Below are 22,110 nucleotides of genomic sequence, written 5' to 3' on the forward strand. Positions count from 1 at the left end.
AGAAATTTCAAAATCTAGAAATGTTTGAGACGTTGTGTAACCAGGTTGCTTGAAGAACATCTTCATTTCTCTGTATACACAGGTATTTATTCTTAAATAACTGTTCGAATATGCTATTTTATCGTTATATAAAGTGGAGATGTGTTCTGGTTTGTTGAGATCTTCTTTTAAAAACCCCTATTCTTCACGTCAACTTTGAGACGCGTAAAATACACGTGTCAAATACACGTGGCAATACACCGCTCAGCAGACGATCTGCCGATGACGTTGACAAATGCAGTTCACTGTCATCATTACTAGAGCACTGCTATCTCGTGCAGACATCCTCTTCCTCCTGGAGCCTCCCATCCCATCAGACCCCCCAATATGTTACTTTTCCAAGCATCGTTTGCTCTTTTCGCCCCCCCCCCCCCCCCCCACAACCCATGACTCCGATAACTTGCCAATAGATTTCGGTGTAGAATGTTGACAGGCTATGTGGCACGAGCTAGCTAACCAATGTCGTCTTTTGCAGAAACTAGGTGGCGGTGTACGGTAGCTACATCGAAAACACGGAGCACAGAAGAAAGTGGTTTTTATTAACATCATTTATCATGTTAATCATCGTCTTTGATTACATGACGCCTGAAAGCTCCCAAGTGCCAACTCCTTCCACTTTCGTCTTACTAACAATAGACTAAGCGTTCTAACGCTGTTACCCAGAAGCTCATGTATTACGTTAACAATGTTTAGTAAAGTCGCCAAGAGAATTTTGAAGAGAGACGCGGTCTAAAGATTGTTTTATACCAAGAAGAAAAATTCACCAGCACAGTATTAAAATATGAAATTACATTAGTTTCAAAGTTTGTAAATTCCTGAGACTTGAATCTTGGCTTAAGACCCTTGGATTACACCGTCCTTTTATCCACTTTCTTTATACATTTTAGGGTTCCTGATATATATGTATTTTATTATCGGGTACTAATACCGTATGGTTTTAATCGTATCTCAAGCTACAAATCTGCAATATTTAATAAAATACAGAGGCAAAGCAATCTTAGGTATAACAACACGAAGATGACTGCAAGGGGTTAGGTTTCAACGGAAGTGTTATTCATGACATGAGTCTTAATGCAATGCGCCAATCGCCTATATCTTCCTCTGGGCCCACAAACTGTAAAGCACCATCCGAGAAATAGTGATCATTCTTACTAAGATTCAGTTATGGCTTGACTCCCTTATATACTACAATTTCATCTGTCTTCTCAACCATCATGTTGTATAATTAATTACCAGTGGCTTACAGTCCTTTGTAGAAAACTGCTGGCTGCTATACACATGCTCTGTGCGAATAATTAAAAGTCGTAAGAAAGTAGTGAATAATTAAGTGGCGTGTTCTCTTGGAATGATTACAGATATGAAATTTATATTGTTATTATTATAATGAAAATTTAAGCGTCACTTAAATCGATTCAAATTTGTTTGAAATCTCTTTTCCTCTCCAACATTCATGCCTAGCACACCTGATAAAACAGCAGACCGAGTTAAACTGTTCCACAGATCGTCTCTTATTAGTGAAAGCGTCAAGCTTCTATGAAGTGGAAAAATATAACGAGAAATACAAAAGAAGGAAACCAATTAAGATATCAAAGACAATTCTAACATAATTAAATAAAGAAATGTCCAGCGACACAAGAAGAAAAAAGGAGACACACGCAAGGAAAATGACGACAAACCTGTAGAATTCGCAAGCCAAAATATAAGATAACGCACAGACACCTTAATGATTTCCGTGCCAGTGCCTTACACAACGAGACAGAAATAAAATCACGCCCACTCAATGGAGACTGACAGACAGACAGACAATTTAGAAGAATTAAAAGTTACAGAAAAGCAATTTATCAGCTATTAACAGTCACAGAAGAGGTCCGATCTGTCCCGGGGCTTACTCGTGTGAAGGAGCCACAAATAGACAGATGAACTAATCGGATAAGTGGACAGATCCACAGGAACTTGTTAACACGCCATTCTTTTCACCTTGTACTTTTCTGTAGATACTAGTGGTGTTACGTAACTACAAAACTACATGGTGTAGCATGTAGTTTTGTCCTTGTTGCCTCCATCATCGCCATGATGATGGAGGCAACGAGGACCCCTGAAACATAGGCCTATTTCTACCAGACTACTCAGCGCAACCCAGAAGACAAGAATCTTCAGTTATTTAACTGGGCAGAAAAAACTTAACTTACGTATTTACCAATTCAAACGTTTCACAGTTTACTCCATGCGTTACATAAAGGCTTATACCGGGACAAGCACTGTTTCGTTTGCAACAGGGTTTTCTCGTGGAAGTATATCTGTTCGGAGAGTTGTATTTTGTAATCATAGAGCTCTGCTGACACAGACAATTGAAATCTATCCGTTCGTCGGACAGAGATGCAAAGAGACGGGTAGTGGCGCATATGAGTCTAGGTGGGAGTATTGAAGTTCATGACGGCTGTTCTGTTAACTCGATATTATTGTGTAAAAATGCAGGTATAAAGGAAAACATTATTATATGAGACCGCATTCTTTGTGTGTCCAACAAACAGCCTACGAAAAGAGCACAGCCTTTGCTTTATCCTGTTCTGTGAATCCTTATTACAGTTCAGTTCGGAATATTTAATATTTTCTCTCCCGTTTTAAAAAAATTGAAATAAAAATACTCAAAACTATCTACCAGTCTCTTATGTGAGTGTAAAATACATCGTGTAGTATTAACAGAGGGTATCAGCATTTGAGGAATTAGCGCTATAGACATGATTTGTACTAAGAACGTACATGCAAGCTGCGATAAATTTCATGACTACCTTCATGCTTATTCAAATCAATATTAAAAATCATCTATAAAAATATTTTTTTTACACGAATGTCGGGAAACAGTTCAATTTCGGAAATTAAACTCGAGAAACCCTTTAATTTTTGCATTCATAAAGCAATCGAATTTCGCAGATTCGAATTCGGGAAAACAGATTTAAAGTATCTAAAATCTTTCACTGTCCTAACACTGAATCATAACATGACGTCGAGTTTCATGTTTCAGTGCTGAAATTACTTTCCGATCAAGCTCCATTATTTGTGGCAGCTTGTAGCTTCTCACACAGCACTCCCTCTGCGTTCTACGTCCTACGTTCATTCCACGCACTCTCCGAGACATATAGCCGCTGTATATCTCCTAAGAGTTGACGTCATTATCACCACAAGGAAGAGAGTATGGGATCTTGGCAGATGGAATATATTGACGAGACATCGTGTTAACTGGGGGTTGGTGTTGAGTTGGGACGGGCCATCGATTCGCGTGTTTGTAATATAGCTTTCACATCTTCCGGCAAAGTTTTCTCGCCCGAGTCTTACTCTCAATTTCTCTTGGTAAGGTATCATAATCTCGAACCCTCTCCACTCTCTCTGTTTGGTTCCTCCTTGACAAGACTGGAGCGTGACTAAAGCTTCCTACTCAATCTGGTTTCGAGTCAGTCCAAACCGAAACTTTGTCTACTGCTGGATGTTCTCATCTTATTTACAAAGTTTCAGATCTTCACTGAAACTTCTAATAATGGTTTGATGGACCCGGCGAACGAATGGATTTTCAAGTCATTATAAGAGTGAGAAATTCTGGGGAAAAGAACTTACGAAACGTCTTCCTTACGTGCTTCTACAAGCTAGAACAAATATAAATTGATAATAATAAAATGTGGTAATTTACAGACTGTCACAAAACGATGGATACACACATTCAATTAATTAAATAATGACATTTTAATAAACTAAATATTTAAATGCGTCGGCATTGGCACTTGATAAATTAGTGGATCTAGAGTGGATGTTCCGAATGACTACCACCTTTCGTACGTTACTTGTGTTCTTCTAAATTGACACCCTGTGAACCTCATTTAACTGAAGACACAGGTGGTATGTTCCTTGAGAAGTTGATAACCGCCTGCAAGATTACACAGTGTCACAAATCAGTAGGCCACCATAATCGATAGACAATTACATACTTAAACAAACTACGTCATGCAGCTGTAATCTCAGTACGGAACGAAGGAAGCCAACAGCTTATATTAATTTGAACTATATCCCCATAAATCCTTATGAATTCAACGTGGTCATCATTCAGCATTACGTTGACATGACAACCCCTTCATTAAGTTGTTGGTCAAATCCACTGAGCGATAATATTGACGTAATTTAACCTGACGTTCATTGTCAGTCAACTGACTTGAATTTCCTCTCAGCGGAAACTAGACAATAATTTAAAAATGCTTATGTTGAAGTAACCTTTCTGGAAACGAACCTATGCCACTGAACGAACGAATTAAAGATCATCCTACTCTGACATTCCATTCATAACGAATAGGAAGTAGGTCTATCTGATAGAATCTGTGTCTACCCATGAAATGGAACAAACCGCATTCCCAGAGATTAGAAACGAAGTGCGTAGTGTCTGTTAGAATCTGTATCTGTGCATGAACACGAAACAACTGTGTTTTCTTTGAACGGAATTCAAGACCATCATCCTATTTGGCATCCATTGCCACAGATGATAAAAAGATATTCCTTCCACTTCACTACTTCCATTCCAGAAAGTCGTAAAGATTTTCAAATCTGTTTATATGACCGTCTACATCACATAACATTCCTCATCTTTTGCTGAAGTTGTAAAATTCTAAACCGACCTCAGCTTTGTAAAGTCTCTTTTTTAAGTCGTAACGAATGCACATGATTTCCTTTGCAAAGGATGAAAAATAAATAAATAAAATTAAATTACTTCTCATCGACTTACGCTCGACGAAAACGTGAATAATATCACTTTCATGTAAATGCGAGTTAATTTGTCGAAAAAAAAAAGGTGAAACGAAATATGGTAAATCGCATTCAAACGCACATCTCACAGGAGATTTTAAGTTTCCAACGAATGATGGTTGTTATTACGCTTTGAAAAATTTTGGTTCAGTAAAGTCGTTCGGGATATCACTAATCATATGAAGCCAAAAGTGAATGCGATGTAGACTACGAAAATTTGAAAACGTAAATTTCGTAGTCCATGTGTCACGCACCGAGAAAGTCGGTCTGTACAGTTTGCTTTACTCCTATATCACCTGAGTAAAACTCACAAAGGAGCTTCAAGTTTAATTGGAAGTTTCTTTAATAGTCCAATTTCTCAAGGAGATGTTTACATAATCGGACTACGTGAGAGGTTGCTTGCGTAAAAAATAATGTTTTTTTCTTCTATAAATATTAGGCTCTTTCGTGTATAAATAATTAACAGAATGTTCTTTTTTTAGTGTTCTGTCTGACGACAGGTCCATATGAACAGGATCCTTCCATCCTTTTCTCGGACTGGGACCTGTTCATATACGTTCTTGGCAGATGATCCAGAAGTGGTTTGCCATTGCCTTCTTCTGTGTGTGAATGGAGTAATTGTTGGGATGCCACGGAGAAACCGGGGAAGCCCCCGGAGGAAAACTCCGTGTTGCCTAGACCACGGCCTTGCCCAACACAAGTTATAAATTCGGGCACCGCCGGGAATCGTACCCGAGACCCCAGGATTACAAGGCCAGCGTTCTAACCGCTAGACCACCTCATCTTATTATTATTTAGTGTTCTGTCTGACGACAGGTCCATATGAACAGGATCCTTCCATCCTTTTCTAGGACTGGGACCTGTTCATATACGTTCTTGGCAGATGATCCAGAAGTGGTTTGCCATTGCCTTCTTCTGTGTGTGAATGGAGTAATTGTTGGAATGCTACTGAGAAACCGGGGTAGCACCCGGAGGAAAAGTCCGTGTTGCCTAGACCACGGCCTTGCCCAACACAAGTTATAAATTCGGGCACCGCCGGGAATCGTACCCGAGACCCTAATAAATAATTAACAGAATGTTATATAAATAGAACAAATCATATTTACACTAGTTTAGTTTACATCTGACTGCTGGTTAGATATGGTACGCACGTGGAACAACTACATCAAAGTTTTCCGTGGTTTTCCGCGGTTCTAGAGCAAATGCTAAATCGGTACCCAGCTTTCACTTTGTTCCGCACGCCTTTCACGCGGCCCTTCCAATATTAACAACAAAATTCAAGATGGCCACAGGGCGCAAAAACCCAAATTCACCGCCGTGAAAACCTCAAATCATACAAGAAAATTTCGCTGTAAAGTATCTCTCCACACATGTAAACATCAACATTTCACCAAATGCTGCAACTCCCAAGGTTACGAATACCTTCAACCTACCTTTACCAGAAGTACGAGCGAGCATTGCCTGGGGGCCTTCATATCCGTAAATTTATCTCTGTCCTCCTAGACCCTTTATTTAACTACTCCCCATTTCCTATTCTCTCATTCATTTGGATTGAAAGTGATAATTCTGTTGTGACCGTGTGCCGCATTTCAGTATTCTGCAGTTTACGTTCTGGATCGTGGTTAACGAGCAGAGATGCCATACAAAACACCATGGCCCACATTTCTCGCTTCTACCGTGTTTCAACGACTGCAGAGTCATGCCTTGGTACTGCCCACTGACAAGAGATTTACTGAACGTTTTTCGTCCTTGAGGCTACACGAGTTGAGCCCAGGGTTATCGCCGACCTATGAAGTAACTCTTCGTGACGTATAATCGGGTGAGCAGGGCAATGAGGTACTTACCAGCTTGCTGAATCCCCTCCCTCAAAGAAGAACACACACGAGAACCAAACATCTCGTGTTTAATTTAACTTTTCACATCGAATTTTTGGTTTTGCAATCCCAAGTGTGATCTATCGCCTTTTAAACATATAGTTAGGCACAACCTTAGTTTAACAACTGAAGCCACTGCATTTGATATTAGTTTACTAAAGTGATTTAAGCCTTTAGGGAAGATATAATAATTTTCTACTTTTCTTCTGAATGTCTGACTACCAACACAGACACCGCCCTGTCCATACGAACCAGACAATTATGTTGGATTTATCGCAGACAGACTTAATCAGAGTCCTTCTTTAAACTCTGACAGACATTAAGATAGATTCCCCGCCTTATACGCGACCAGAAAATTCTTTATCGCTTTCGCAAAAGCCCGATATTGGTCCCTAACTGGAGCCAGACAAATCCAATCCATACCCTCCTATCTTATTGTCTTAAGATTCATTTCAATATTATCCTACATAATATATTCTGTCTAGGTCTTCCGACTGATCTTCATAGCTCACTCATTGTGTTCTTCGATGATTTAAACCATGCCCTCGAACATCACGAATCAATCGTGTCCCCTCATTGATTTTCTTGTGATTGTATTTGTCTTCCATTCCTCGTCGTCTTCCTTAATATACTGTTTGACCCTGTCAATGCTGACTCAGGCGGAAATTAGATGAGTGTAAATCGGGCGCTAGAAATTTATCGGTTGAAACGCATTTGTTAAAACGCTATATTATTGAGGATTAAATCCTTATATATTTTTAAAATATTCACATACTTCCCATCCCCAATGTTCATCCTTGCTTCCAAGGACAAAGCCTTTCTCGTGACTAAAATATTATAGTATGAAACAACTAATTTGTCCTCTCAAGGTCATTCGATATTTTACTTGATTTCCCTCTTTTCCCTGTAAATTATTCAGACTAAAGAAACGACTACAAAACTTAATATACGTGTTTCATCCAATAGTGCTGCACTTTGGAAGCCAAATATTCGGATGAGGAAATGAGATTATGATGGAGGAGACAAATTTAGAAAATATTTTGGGGGGAAAACTATATATAAAACGTCCACTTGGACGATCAAATATAGACAGATGAGAGGCGCACAAAATTTTGGTAACAAATTCTGAACGGAAGAGGTCACTAGGAAGACTTAAGCGTAGATAACACGATGATATTAAGATGGATGTCTGGTAAATAGGGTTGAAGGTGTTGAATTGGATTCATCTCACTCAGGACAGGGTCAGATATCAATGATTCTTCAGGTTCATAAAAGGCTATGAATTTTTTGACTAGATGAGTTTAATGTTAGCTTTCACGAAGGGCACTGTTTCGTGGAGTTACTCAGGAGATAATAATCAAAATGACGGGGTACAGTTTAGTGCGGGTCTGCGAAAGATCAAAGTGTGGTAGGAGACGATAAGAGTTCAGCTGCTCCATACATAAGACGAACTCAACAGTCTAACAGGAGCACTACATTTCTGTAGACCAGGATACAGAGTAGTAGCGAGGCTCCAAAATCAGAACAAAAGTGGTCTGAGAGACCTCGAGTAAAAAGCAGAAAAGTTAATCAAAGCATCGAATTAGTATAGCTTCCCCCTTTCTTGTTTTGTTTTCTTCGTCAAAACCTCAACATCCATCAAAACTGCCGCTAGGGTACGTGGCTGGCTTAAGACGTGTTTCTCACATCCTCACTTCCTGTTTTCTTTTATTCTTTACTTCGGGCTCGCAAACCACCCTCGCCCTTGCCCATATATTCAACATCAGGGCTTTTTTATCTCACTTTTCCTTTTTCCCTTATCGTCTGTTACTTCGCGTCGTTGGAAAGTGTAAAGCGAAAAATGAAAGCTGCGAAATATGAACCACTTTTCTGCCCCATCAGTGCGCACCGTTCCAGGAAATTCAAAATCATTCATATTTGCTTTATGGAAACTCCCAAGTTACTTAAGTAGGATGGGGGCAGCCTTCATACCCTTCACAAGCCATATATGTATTCTAGTAGGAAAAAAAAACACGAGCCAATAACATATTGAATTTTTTGGTTTCAAAAGATTATATATTTTTTACGAAATGAAATCAGTCGCATTATCAGTAAGAAGATGGCTCTGTGACATAACGTATTACTGTCCCAGTGTACGAGTGTTGGTTAAACTACACATTTTAGTGGTTAACGCGACACGACTAATAACGCTATCGACATTAAGTGTTCTAGATATTATTATCCATTTTACATGACTAAGATACACAGCTGTATACTAGAATTAAAATTCATTTCACGTTACCGAAGAAATTTCTGAAACAAAAGAATTTATAGGGACACTCAGAAACTGGTAGTTGTGAATTGTGATTCTTATTTGGTACAGTCTTTAAAATACTGAAGAAACATTACCTCTTCATTTTTATGAAGTAGTATCTTAATTTATTTAATCATTAGACGTTTAAAATTGATTTTTCTTTTAACATTTATTTAAACATCAAATTAGTCAGCACTTCCATCTCACCGAAACGTTGACCCATAGGCCTCTCTCTTGAGGACGAGGAGTGAGATGTTACTTTAGGTGTGGAGGTGAGAAGTGAATGTATAACAAAGTCCGAGTCTCTGTTCCATCGATCGTAGTACCAAAGAAGCCGGGATGATGGGCCCACTCATACGAATAAGAAACAGGGCAACATGTCCCTCATACGTCACGCTGTATACTAGAACCAGCAGTTAATCATTCCCGACAGCAGATCAACAACTTCACTATTTCCAAGTCTATATTCGGTGTCCATTCCTCGGCATCTCGTGTCCTTTCCGATATACTAACTGCAGTGAACGAACATAGCGGTATTCTGGGATGTATCACCGATTGACGTTTTATATGAACTTACTGCTTCGATTATCAGGGTGAACACTCTTACATGGTACTACTCGTACATCACAAAAACAACCATCATCACACTGGTCAACACGAGAACCTGAAAATTCACCTAATGTAAATGACATTTAGGAAGTCAGTGTTTTATTAAAATCAATGCCACAGTTTGACTTTTAGTTATATATCTGATATCTTTTTCCTATTTTTGGTATATGCATTTATTTTTCCATTGGTTCGGCAGCTAATCCCATCTTTTGGTGCATCCCCCCCCACACACACACACGTTCAGTTTCTGGGAGCAAACATTCTCTAGGTGTACACACACATATAAATATCTCGTCAGAGTATAATTCTCATGAGATTATATAAAATTCAAGACGCAGGACAGTAGTTGAACATGAACAGACTGTTTAGTGGGTAAAACCAAGATCTATAGCCCATAATATCCTTGGTACAAGCAAACATGCTTACTGGCGAATTACACCAAATCCCTGGACTTTAAAGCGTCTAGCAGAGTCATCCATAAAACACACACACACGCACACATACCACGGATAAACTCTCAGTATGTCGTGGTATTGTGTGTTTCAAAACGCAGGTTAACTATCCTTGAATTGTCGATTTTGGTCTTATAATAACCAGTTAATACATTAAATTATATATTGCAGTAAATAAGGATTTGTTACTGCGAACTGCATTATTACTTTGCGGTCAGAACGCTGGCCTTGTAATCCTGGGGTCTCGGGTTCGATTCCCGGCGGTGCCCGAATTTATAACTTGTGTTGGGCAAGGCCGTGGTCTAGGCAACACGGAGTTTTCCTCCGTGGCATCCCAACAATTACTCCATTCACACACAGAAGAAGGCAATGGCAAACCACTTCTGGATCATCTGCCAAGAACGTATATGAACAGGTCCCAGTCCGAGAAAAGGATGGAAGGATCCTGTTCATATGGACCTGTCGTCAGACACAACACTAAGTAAGTAATGTTCTAACATTTATTTTATCGCATTCTCCATGGGTAGACGTGGTTATTGTAGATAAAAGCAGCTGCAAACAACCATAAGCACGAATCAAACATATTATTGGGAATCACAATGTGTGTGTGCTTCCCATTATATTTACATTTTAAGCACTCTGAGAAGAATTCATAAGAATGCACGTAAAAAGCCCCAAACGTAGGTTATGTACGCATTTCGTCATGTACACACTGAAGCACTTATCAGAGCCTTAAAATGGCAAGGCGTTGGTGGCGAATGCACTTTGATTCCCGCTGAGAATTCCTGGCTTGCTGCTAAACGCGGGAATCCACGTCAGCATTCAGTTCACGTAGATGTGCTAAGCGGTGCTCATCAGGACGGGTGGAGGGGGTGACGTTATTGCTATCGTGTTACATGAGTAGTCAGAAGAACAACACAAATAACCGAAATTCCGACATCCTAAAAGCAGAAAACATCCCTCAGAACCTCTAAACTGTAAATGGTGCCGATGTCAACGATCGTAAGACGCTTGACGTCGTATAAATTCACATAAAGCGACAAAGCTAAGATCAAAGATCTAAGAATTTTAGAAAAATTAATTGGGTTTAACAAGAAAATAAATTAAATTAAATGTAATTATTCATATCAGTCGACTTTGGCGCATTATAAAAAATCTTCCTATAACTGAATACCGCAGGTTTCAAAACTACTTATTTATTTACTTACTCAACTGTTTAGGCTACTTATAGTCGTGTGTGGATCATGTTTAAATTACTATTTCGTCATTCACTTGTAAGGGATGAGGAAAACCACGAAAAAGCGTGGTGTTAGAAACAGATTATTTCACTTCATAAACACTGTGACCCACTGATGACCCCTCGCAAAGAAATCTTTTTTTATTGTATTCTTGGAGGTTACACAAAAGGCAAATTCTAAGTGCTTAAGAAGATGCTCGTTTTCATCACTGCACGTAGTGACAAGATCTGATGCTTTCGTTGCAGAGCGTTTGTTCGGCAAAGCATGGCGCGAAGAATGGGTTGTGCTGTACGAAGACTCTACACTGGCCTGGTTCAAAGAGAAAGGACGTCTGGAGCCAGAGGGCAGTCTCGTGGTGAAGGAGGCACCAGAGATGATGGCTGTCAGTCAGTGGACGCTGCGTATTCCGGGTCGCCCGGACCTTCCCAGTGGCTGTCATGTGGTCCAGCTCATGGCGTTCGGCACACGTCGGCGAGACAAAGTCCACTGGCTACTCGCTCAGTCCGAGGAGGAAGTCAAGTGAGTGTCACTGAAGGGGCAAACCAATGGCACACAGGGCAGGCAACGAAACATTCATCTTCTCCTCATTAATTCCTCACATTTCTTGTTATTGAACTTCACAGTCACCACTGTTCCCTGCTTTTTAAAGATACCGAAATCAGCTGAATTTCACGATGTAGTGTTCAGCATGACTGACTAAATATACGGCGTGTTCCGTCAACCGGAATGTTGAAAACTCTGAATGAGATTCTTCGCGAATTTTCTTTGTACCCTCCAGCGAACAATGATGGACTCAGATAGAAACAACTGAAGAACCTTCCATCATTTGCACCGCCTTATGAGTAGTAACACATTTAATATTGTCTTATATTTAACCCATCATGTCATTCATTCCTTATAATTCAAAATCACGTTATTATTTAACGCTTGCTAAACGATTCAGTTAACTACATATTATTATATAAATCAAGAAAAGTAATACGCATTTTTCAAATGACGTTCCAGCCTAAATCGGAGAAAACCCCGCCGATTAATAACAGAAGCAGCAATTCCACCTAATGACAATAAAGAATATATAAACACGTTCTAAAATTAAATGTAAATTTACCAAGAACTCCGGAACAAACCACGTATTAATATAATTAAGAGAGTAATAAGTGTATATTATGATAAGGCAGTAATAAGTTAGATCACATTCAATAACAGAACCAGGTTAAACGCTTTCAAAATTATGCTAGAAACTTTTGTAACGAGAACATACCATTAAACCTGTCTTAATCGCATGGACTTATGCAGCGTATCCAAAGCAGACTTTTTAGATTCTAGTCACGTGTTAAATGTTTACCTTTTAAAGCGAGCAAATTTTGATCTTTTAGAAATGAAGTTTTCTAAGAAAACAAGCTACAAGCAAACATCGCGGTTCTCAAACGTGTCCTGGTTAATATTAGACGCATAAAACTACGCGTGAACTCATACTGACTCGCAGATACTAGCGTTGTGTGACATATTCTCTCTCACCTTGGTTACACTCCGCCGTCCAATTTTATTGGACCATCAGTGCTTTAAATGAAGCTCAAATCGAACTTTATAAAAATATTCGAAAATAAAAAAAACAAACATCTAAACATAAATATAACTGATAATCGTTATTAACAACAGATCGCATTAGCATTGGTAAGATTGAAATCCCCTCTTTTGATGGTCTAAATCTACTCATTGGCAACCATTACTTTCCGCCTGATGTTAAACCTGAAGTTGTTGCTAATTACTTTCGATTTCTAGAAAACAATTTGGACACACAAAATTTTCGGGTTATTCTCATGGGTGATTTTAACACCCCTCGTTTTGACTGGAAGCGCGGTCTCCCTCTGGCTAACTGCCATTATTATTTGAAACTCAAGGGAGATGCCATCTACACCTCCGCGTGTCTTCTCGACCTCAGACAATGCATGGAAACTGTTGGCAGCAGTGGTCTCCTAGACCTTGTATTTACGAACTTCACTGAGTTGGGTACTAGCTTTATTGATACTTTTATTGTAAAGCCGGATGTTTACCACCCACCTTTTGTTATTAATGTCCCATTGTCCCTGGAAACAGGTATAAGAAATTCCGAACTTTCCTACCGTAAATTTGCATCTGGGGATTACACCCTGTTGTATAGCATTCTGTCGAGTTATGACTGGTCATATATGTACAGTATCACCGCTGTCGATGATGCTGTCGCTAGCCTGAGCTCGGTTGTTTTAAATGCTATAGATAGGGCTGTTCCCCGCGGGTTTACAAGAAAATCAAAATTCCCCCACTGGTTTTCGAGTGCCTTACGGTACTACATCTGGAAGAAAGATTTCTTTTACAGACGTTTTAAAAAGAACAACTCTGATTATTTTTATAGTAAATTTTCCTTCTATCGCAAGCTAGTGAAGGCTACAATCAAGTCTGACAGACATATTTGGTTGAAGTCGATTGACGACAATTTAAAGTCGCAACCCAAGCAATTTTGGAAATACGTGGCGTCACGTAGAAAAAGAAATTCCACCTGTATTCAGCTTGAGGTTAACGGCACTCATTTGGCTGAACCCCATTCTGTTGCCGATGCATTTGCTAAGCATTTTCAGTCGGTCTACAGTACCTCTTTAGGCGTATCCCCTTCCCCTGTGGAGTCCTCCGACTTCTTGTCTTTAGCCCCTATCTCCGAATTGGACATTTGTAAAGCAATTCGTCGTCTGAGACCTTCCAAATCTGTCGGACTTGATGACATTCCTAGCTTTGTTATAAAGGGTTGTTCGGAGATCTTTGTTCCTGTTCTCAAGCACATCTTCAATCTAAGTTTAGCACAGAATTATTTCCCTATTTTATGGAAACAGGCAGCAGTAGTTCCTGTTCTTAAAAAAGGCAACTCTGCCACTGTTAGTAACTACCGACCCATTTCTATACTTAATACTTTTTCCAAATTATTTGAACTTGTTATTTATGATCATATCTCCCATTACATAAAGTCGAAATTAAATCCTTGTCAGCATGGTTTTACTAAATCTAAATCTACAGTTACTAATCTCGTAACTTATCTTGATTTTATTAACCCAATAGTTGGCTCCCAGGGTCAAGCTGATGCTGTTTATTTTGATCTTAGCAGTGCATTTGATCTTGTCCCTCACAATCTATTACTCAACAAGCTCAGTGCTTTTGGACTCTCTGATGGTTATGTACACTGGTTTCGTAGTTACTTAACCAACAGACAATCCCAGGTTCGCGTTTCTGGAACTCTTTCGTCTCCTTTTGTAGTCCTCTCTGGAGTTCCACAGGGATCTGTTTTGGGTCCTCTACTTTTCAACTTGTTTATTGATGACATATGCCAAGTAATTAATCATTCTAAATGCCTTCTTTTCGCTGATGATATCAAAATTTTTCGTGCCATTAAATCTCCCAACGACTGCAATCAACTTCAAACTGACATTGACTCGGTACAAGGTTGGTGCACTGCTAACTTCATGAAACTCAATATTAGTAAAACTACAGTAATTTCCTTCTCCAGGAAAACCACTACTTTGATCTTTGATTACAAACTTTTTCATTCCTCCATAACACGTACCGATACCATTAAAGACCTGGGAATATTTATCGACTCCAAGCTCCGATTTCACAACCATGTTGACCACATATTTTCACATTGTATTAAGTTGCTGGGTCTTGTTCGCACGTTAACCTTTTCGTTCTCTTCTCTCGATTGCCTGTATATGTTATATGTAACCTTAGTTAGATCCAAGCTCGAGTACGCCTCGGTCGTTTGGAATTCTATTACGACTACTGATGCCAACAAACTGGAACGTATTCAGCAGAAGTTTGCAGCCCTTTGCTACTATCGTTTCCTCCCCCAAGTGCATTACAGCTACGCTGATGCGTTAGAGTATTTAAAACTCCAGACCCTGCGTAAGAGAAGGCATTGCAGTGATGCACTGTTCCTTGCGCAGGTTTACCGCGGTTTTAAATGCTGTCCTTCCCTTCTGGAAGCTGTCGGTCTCCGCATCCCTGCTCGGAATCTGAGAGATTTTTCTATGTTCAGTTTTAGCCCCTTGTTCAAAAACAGTCCTTCTGCTAGATGCGCATCAGCTGCTAATGTTGTCTGCAGGGATTTGGACATATTCGAGACGAAAATTGTCACACTTAATCATATTCTATAATAGCATAATTTACTTAATTGATGCATGTTATTTTACAAATATCCTAATGTAGTTAGTAGTAATTTTTTGTGTACTTTCAGTATCAATGTATTTTATATATTGCTTGTTTTACCTTTTATGTTTTACTGTATTTGTGAGTTTATCTCTGTGCTGTATCTGTAATTGGCCACCAGGCTGTTGATACAGCACACAAATAATAAAGAATTGAATTGAATTGAATTGAATTGAATTAACTTTTAAAACTTCTCGACTTGGCCTACAACCAATGTAACACGAGCAAAATAAAATACTTTAAGTAAAACTTAAGTGGAGTTAACTCTCAAATAATGACTGCCATTATATCGCAGGTAAACCGTGATTCGATAAACCACTGAACGCGCATAATATCTGATATCTTAGACCCTGCTCTGAAAACATTTAAATCGCTAGTATTTGAACTATTAAGAATTATATAATTCAATTTGTCATAACCGATTTCATCTCCATCCATACAATTAAAATCGTCTTGGAAACTAATGTCTTCTGGCCTGTTACGCCATGTAATTTGGTATAAACTTGCCGAAATTTCAGAGAGCATCTCCCTGATGATGGAGGCAGCAAGCACTTCTATTACAAAATAAATTTCTGCCCTACTACATAACGCAACATGCAAGAAACTATACATCTTCATACTCCTCACTGAGAGAACCTAAAATATCACTTAAAATTACACCAGAATCCCATCAGTAAAGTATTGGGCATGTAATCGCCCAAGGAACAAATCTTCCTACAAAGTAATTCGGTGTACGCAGACCAATATCACCCGACATCGTGACGTCAGCTCGAGTGAGACAGAGAACTTTAATCAGTAACACCATCTGACAGAAGCAGATCAAGATTGCAGACGGAGGGAGGTACGGGCAAGTGTCTTGAACACTCAAAACCAAATAAATGTTATCGGTCATGTTAAACATCCTTCAAAACAAACATAATAAATCCGCCATAATGCCTGTAAACTCGTTTAATCCTTTGAAGCACTAAATTTATCTAAATAATATTAAAAACATCAGCTCCAACCTAAAAAAACACAAAAATCAACTGTTGGATTCTGTAGGGTTGTCATGATGTTATAATGCAATCGGAGTTACTGGGTTTTTGTACTTTGTCAATCGACCAAGGTTAAAATGCACACGACGTTTCGAAAAGGTCTAGTCATTCAGACTAACTCTTTCTATCGGACCCGACAGAGTAGGTGCCCCAGCCCCATACACCTGAAGACGAAAATGAATCCTGTTTTCGAAACGTCGTATGCTTTTCAACCTTGGACGATGAGCAAATTCCTAAAACCTAGTAACTCCAACAAAAATCAATTGGTTAACAGTGTTTAGGTAAGTAATCGCTGTTTATTCTAAGATTCATACGAAGCACATAAACATACTTTTTCATAAAAACGCAGAGTTAATATAAATTTTAAAATGTGTCGTTAAAATAGCAAACATTGTGCTTTAAAGAGTTAAGCTCAAATACGGATAATTTCAATAAAGGAAACTATTGTGTAGCCTAAATATGGCTGTCTTATGAGCTGTTGCGCCATCTATTCTGGTATAATTTTACCGAAGTTTCGCCCTGATAGTTGAGGAAATAAGAATATTTAAAACTTCGGTAAACTTATTCCAGACTGCACGGCGTAAAACCTCGGAAGACTATGAAAAGAGCCACAGGATTCAGTCAAATTTGGGATTTTTACTATCTTAGCAACTATTAGCTTTTTAAGAACGTCTCTGCTCTTTAAAATTTATTTCTAATAATAAACACTGACAAGGCTAAGAATGATGCCTTATTTTCATACCACTGTTCACATCTATTCATGATTTTAATGATACTAAATTGTGTTTCATTTTACGTTTCAGCGACTGGATGACAGCAATAAGCAATACGGTAAGTAGACTTCCTAGAGCTTATTGTAATCATCATCATCATCATCATCACTTTTAGTTTGTGCCTGGTACAGGCTTCGGATTTCACTGTATGCCTATTTGTACTAAATTATGTCTTAAATCTGGGTGTGTCTTACACTTAACGGGGTCCAAGGATCGATTTACTAAAATCTATTATAAAACCAACTTTGCGTCTCAAATCGATGGCGTCTTAAAATCGAGGAAATAAAGTATTTAAGTTTAGTTCATTTACAAATAAAAGACAAATCAAATTTTTAACACACGCTTCGTTAAACGCATTAGTAAAAAAAATTGTTTATAGTTCGTAATGAAATCAATTAACAATTAAAACATACTGTTGTGGTTTTCATCGTAAAAAAAACCTGATTCACAGGGTATTAACGTTCGTCGCACACAGTTTATTCTCTGAAATTTTGTACATCTATATTTTATGACAGTACTCATATAATGAACCATCTAAGTGAGATTTGAAGTTCTGACGCCGGGGAGTACAAAGATGGTTGTCTTCTGGGTTGTTTAATCGTGTAGTTCTGTAGACGTTGCGACAGCCCTAATGGTGAAGGCATAAAGCACCTCTAAAAGTCGGTAAACTTCCACCACACTACACGGCTGAACAACCAAGAAGACATCTATCTTCAATAAGCATTCTGTTTTGTATTTATAATAATGAATGTATTCCTCACGCACAATCTTCTTTGAGATAAATTACAGACCTATAAGCTACATGACACCAGTCAATGAACTGCATATCTTTTTAATACACTTTTGCACCGATCACAATATAAAGTGAATACTTTAATGCGTTACATCAAGAATATAAACCATCGAACATAATAACATTTCTAAGTCAAAAAGACACTGAAATCTACCCCTAAACACAAGACTTCTCGTTATTTTAGTCTACGAGTACTTTATCCTGTAGTAAATTTGATAAAACACGGATCTTAAAATTTAAAATTCTCCATGTTCCGAACAGTACAAAAGTTAGAACACCCACCTATAAATCTTTATTTCATGTGTATGCTTTATTCTTAGTACAGTGGTCAATTCATCTTTCATAATTCACTAAACCAAGTTTCGAACTAAGAATATTACAAATATTGCTTCTGAAAACAGATTCAATCATGGAGAAGCTGACGCCAGCTACAAGGAAATATGAACGATTTTTCTTCTACACCCGGTACCTAACGAACAACCAAAGATATTACATTTCCACTAGTCTTTGACGAAAAGATTTGTAATTTACTTTGATATCGTCTTTTCTTCTTTTTCTTTTGGTATTATTCCTGTCGTTCTGCACTGTCCATCAAATCACTCCCTCAAAATAACAATCGATACATCGATACATCTACGTACAGATTATAAATGAAAGCAAAGAGAAAAACAAAAACTGATTTTGAAGGCCGTAGTTTGTTTCATAGGGCGTAGACCGACGGTAAGATAAAATTCAAAAGCCCTGTAACGAAAAATATACAGAATTTTGGTGGGAGAAAATATTTTGGATAATGTCCGTCTGGAACACCAAAAAGGAGACAAGATGATGACTCTACACTGGACCTTAAAAAAATAATTTCTTAGAAAAGTACGTCACGGATATCGAATCAAATGGTGTACTTTGTCTTAGTAGAGTCAACCCTTCGGGTTCTACTGCCGTGATGTTGAGACTGTCCCCTGCGCGGGCTTATGATCTAACCAGCTTGTATTTTATAATTTTATTTATTTAGTGTTCTGTCTGACGACAGGTCCATATGAACAGGATCCTTCCATCCTTTTCTCGGACTGGGACCTGTTCATATACGTTCTTGGCAGATGATCCACAAGTGGTTTGCCATTGCCTTCTTCTGTGTGTGAATGGAGTAATTGTTGGGATGCCACGGAGGAAAACTCCGTGTTGCCTAGACCACGGCCTTGCCCAACACAAGTTATAAATTCGGGCACCGCCGGGAATCGAACCCGAGACCCCCCAGGATTACAAGGCCAGCGTTCTAACCGCTAGACCACCGTGGCTGTCATATTTTATAATATGACTTGCCAAAGTTATACGTAAAAGTTGTGTCTGGATTCAGATGAAACCCCAATTTTTTTTCTTTTCTTATTGATTCGAATTCAATAGGGTTGTATGAAAACCCCTTACGTAATAAGGGCACCTATTCACAACCTGCCCCTTTCTCGTGGCACGAATCTAAAGCCCTGAATGCGTGCATTTCATTTTCCGTCCACTAGCCTGCCTCACAAAGGCAGTGGTACGTAAAAGATTCCCAATTACTGAAAATAGTTTCTTTCCTTAATCTTCTATCATCCTTTTGCCATAATTTCGATTTTCCCCCTAGAATATTTTATGTTTTCTATTTATAGTACGACCTCTTCAAGTCCAAATAGTTGTTTGTAATACTTTGGATAAACGACGCTTTCGACTGCACTGGAGCGTCATGTTGTGGGTGACTTAAATAACTATATTATTATTAGCAGTCTTTACACAAAAAATCAATATTACAAGTTTTAATTGAATAAAAATTTTCTTGGATATTATCCATCGTCTAGTAAATATAAAACGTAAAACGACGTTTCGGAGATGGGACTCTATCTCTATTGACGGAGATAGAGCCCCATCTCCGAAACGTCGTTTTACGTTTTATATTTACTAGACGATGGATAATATCCAAGTAAATTTTTATTCAATTGACTCTTCACCATCGTCAAGAAGTTTTAGATTTGATATTACAAGTTTTAGTAGTTTATTGTATAAAATATTAAATACTAAACTTATAATACTGATTTGTTGTATGAAGACTACTAATTGTTATTCACGTCACTTTCGTCTAAAAACTGTTCAGATAAGTGATTTCAATGCCACCCTTAAATTATCCTGCATTGGTTTCTAAATCATTAAACTAAACTTTTTTAATGTTGTACAGCTTGGTTATTTATACCATGCATAAGCTTACAGTTGAGTAATTGAAATAATGAATACTGTTTGTGTGCCAGCTTAATAATTAATTACAATGCTATACAGCTGATTCAATTTCGCCATTGCGGTACACAGAACACAAAATTAATAATGGACCATGTACAGCGGGGCATTTAAAAGAGCTTGCTCTGCTTATTGGAAATTGGGTTCAACTTTAATTTGGCATATTGAACATGTCAAATTACGAAAAACCCTGGATTAAAGTCAGGTATATGTGACATGACGAATAGAAATTACATTATACTTTTCTTCCTTAATACTTACATTACAAATGTTGTTACATAAGCATATTTATCCTGTGTTAATACTACAAAATCGAGTTTAAGAACAAACTAAATAATAAATTACTATTCCATGCAGACATGAGATTGTTAAATCTATGATTCGAATCAAAACAAACGCACATACATATTCAGTTGCAAAATTCAAAGAGGAATGTGGAGAAATATAACTATTGCGTCTGCTGAATGCACGTATTTGAACCGATTTGATAAGCAGAGCAAATAAGAAATTGACATTTTATTAATTTTAATTCATGAAAAGACAAATTCATTCGAAACCAGACACTAAATACTATGAACAGGTCCGTTGCGTATGACAATGTAAAGATATAAACTTCAGAGACCTACATATATATTGTAATTTCTGTTATTATACAAAACCAGAATAGGGACTATAATATAAATCCTTCAATGCAGATTATAATAAATGTTTGTGAAGAAATTTCTCATTTCTCTCCTATTACAAAGAACGAAATATTCTGTAAAATTTCTCTACAATCATAGGAATTAAAAAAATGTATGGATGTTACCATTAATATTTCTCTATTAATATGAATTATCTGATAAAATTCTATATCCTAAATTACAAATTTTAGCAGTAATCATTTTAAGAATAATTCCAAATTATAGCCACTTCTGCGAACTTCTGATGGACATATTAATCTCAGTACCTAATAACATTACATTTAGGTGCGTCAAATATTGACTTCTAATCTTCCTATAGCCTACATCAAAGTCTCTTTAAGTTATATGATCTGCTGCATTGTCCACTCGAATCAACACATTTGATATGCATACAGCGTGTTCATTTTATCGTTGGCTTCTGTGTCAATCACAAACACCCGAATTGTGTGACAGACAAGTTGACTGAATTTATGCAGTTTCATATATCACAAGGATATATTTAATTAATACCATCGGCATTTGAACCCAATGAATAATGGAACGATGCAACTTTTCATTAGTAGTGCAAAATCTATAAAGCCCTAGTGGTTATCCAGACTGTGAGGGCGCTAAAGTCTGTGGCCAAGAAACATTTTCTCAACACATGAGTTTCTAGGAGGACATGGGCAATAGACAACTTTTTATTGGTTCATGAAGTATTGCACTTAAGAATTAATTCAATTAAGTGCGTTACTGAAACTAATTATGTCTGCAGGTGAGTGCGCTACTAAGGGCCTGGGAGGACAGGCAGAGGTTTGAGTGCCCTTTATGGAACACTTGAGTTGCTTACGAAAGTACTCACTCGTAAAATCATATTACGTTTTCATTTTATGGAAGTGTGTACACGTGTCTCTAAAGGGTACATGTTGCTAGCAGCGTTCTTAAAGCGGAAATTCAAACGTATTTTAGGATATATAAAAGTGTCGTTTGAAATATTTGTCACTCATAATTGTATATTTTGAGATTAAAAGTGTTAATTCCCGAATTCAAGTGCAGAATCTCCTATAAAGCTTAA

At 38.0% G+C, this 22,110-nt stretch overlaps 1 protein-coding gene across 3 annotated transcripts in view; it reads left to right on the top strand.

Moving 5' to 3' along the window:
• The window catches only part of LOC110831666 (uncharacterized), a 167,486-nt gene that overhangs the window by 101,546 nt on the left and 43,830 nt on the right, over positions 1–22,110 (top strand). For all 3 annotated transcript variants that reach the window (XM_087359647.1, XM_087359645.1, XM_087359646.1), the window contains exons 3-4: positions 11,533–11,806; positions 17,355–17,382. In XM_087359647.1, the coding sequence (XP_087215773.1) occupies positions 11,533–11,806; positions 17,355–17,382 (302 nt within the window). The remainder of the gene's footprint in view (positions 1–11,532; positions 11,807–17,354; positions 17,383–22,110) is intronic.

The sequence above is a fragment of the Zootermopsis nevadensis genome, unplaced genomic scaffold (assembly GCF_977971745.1).
Source record: "Zootermopsis nevadensis isolate Lab colony 2312 unplaced genomic scaffold, Znev_1.0 Znev_ptg000032l, whole genome shotgun sequence".
NCBI classification, from domain to species: domain Eukaryota; kingdom Metazoa; phylum Arthropoda; class Insecta; order Blattodea; family Termopsidae; genus Zootermopsis; species Zootermopsis nevadensis.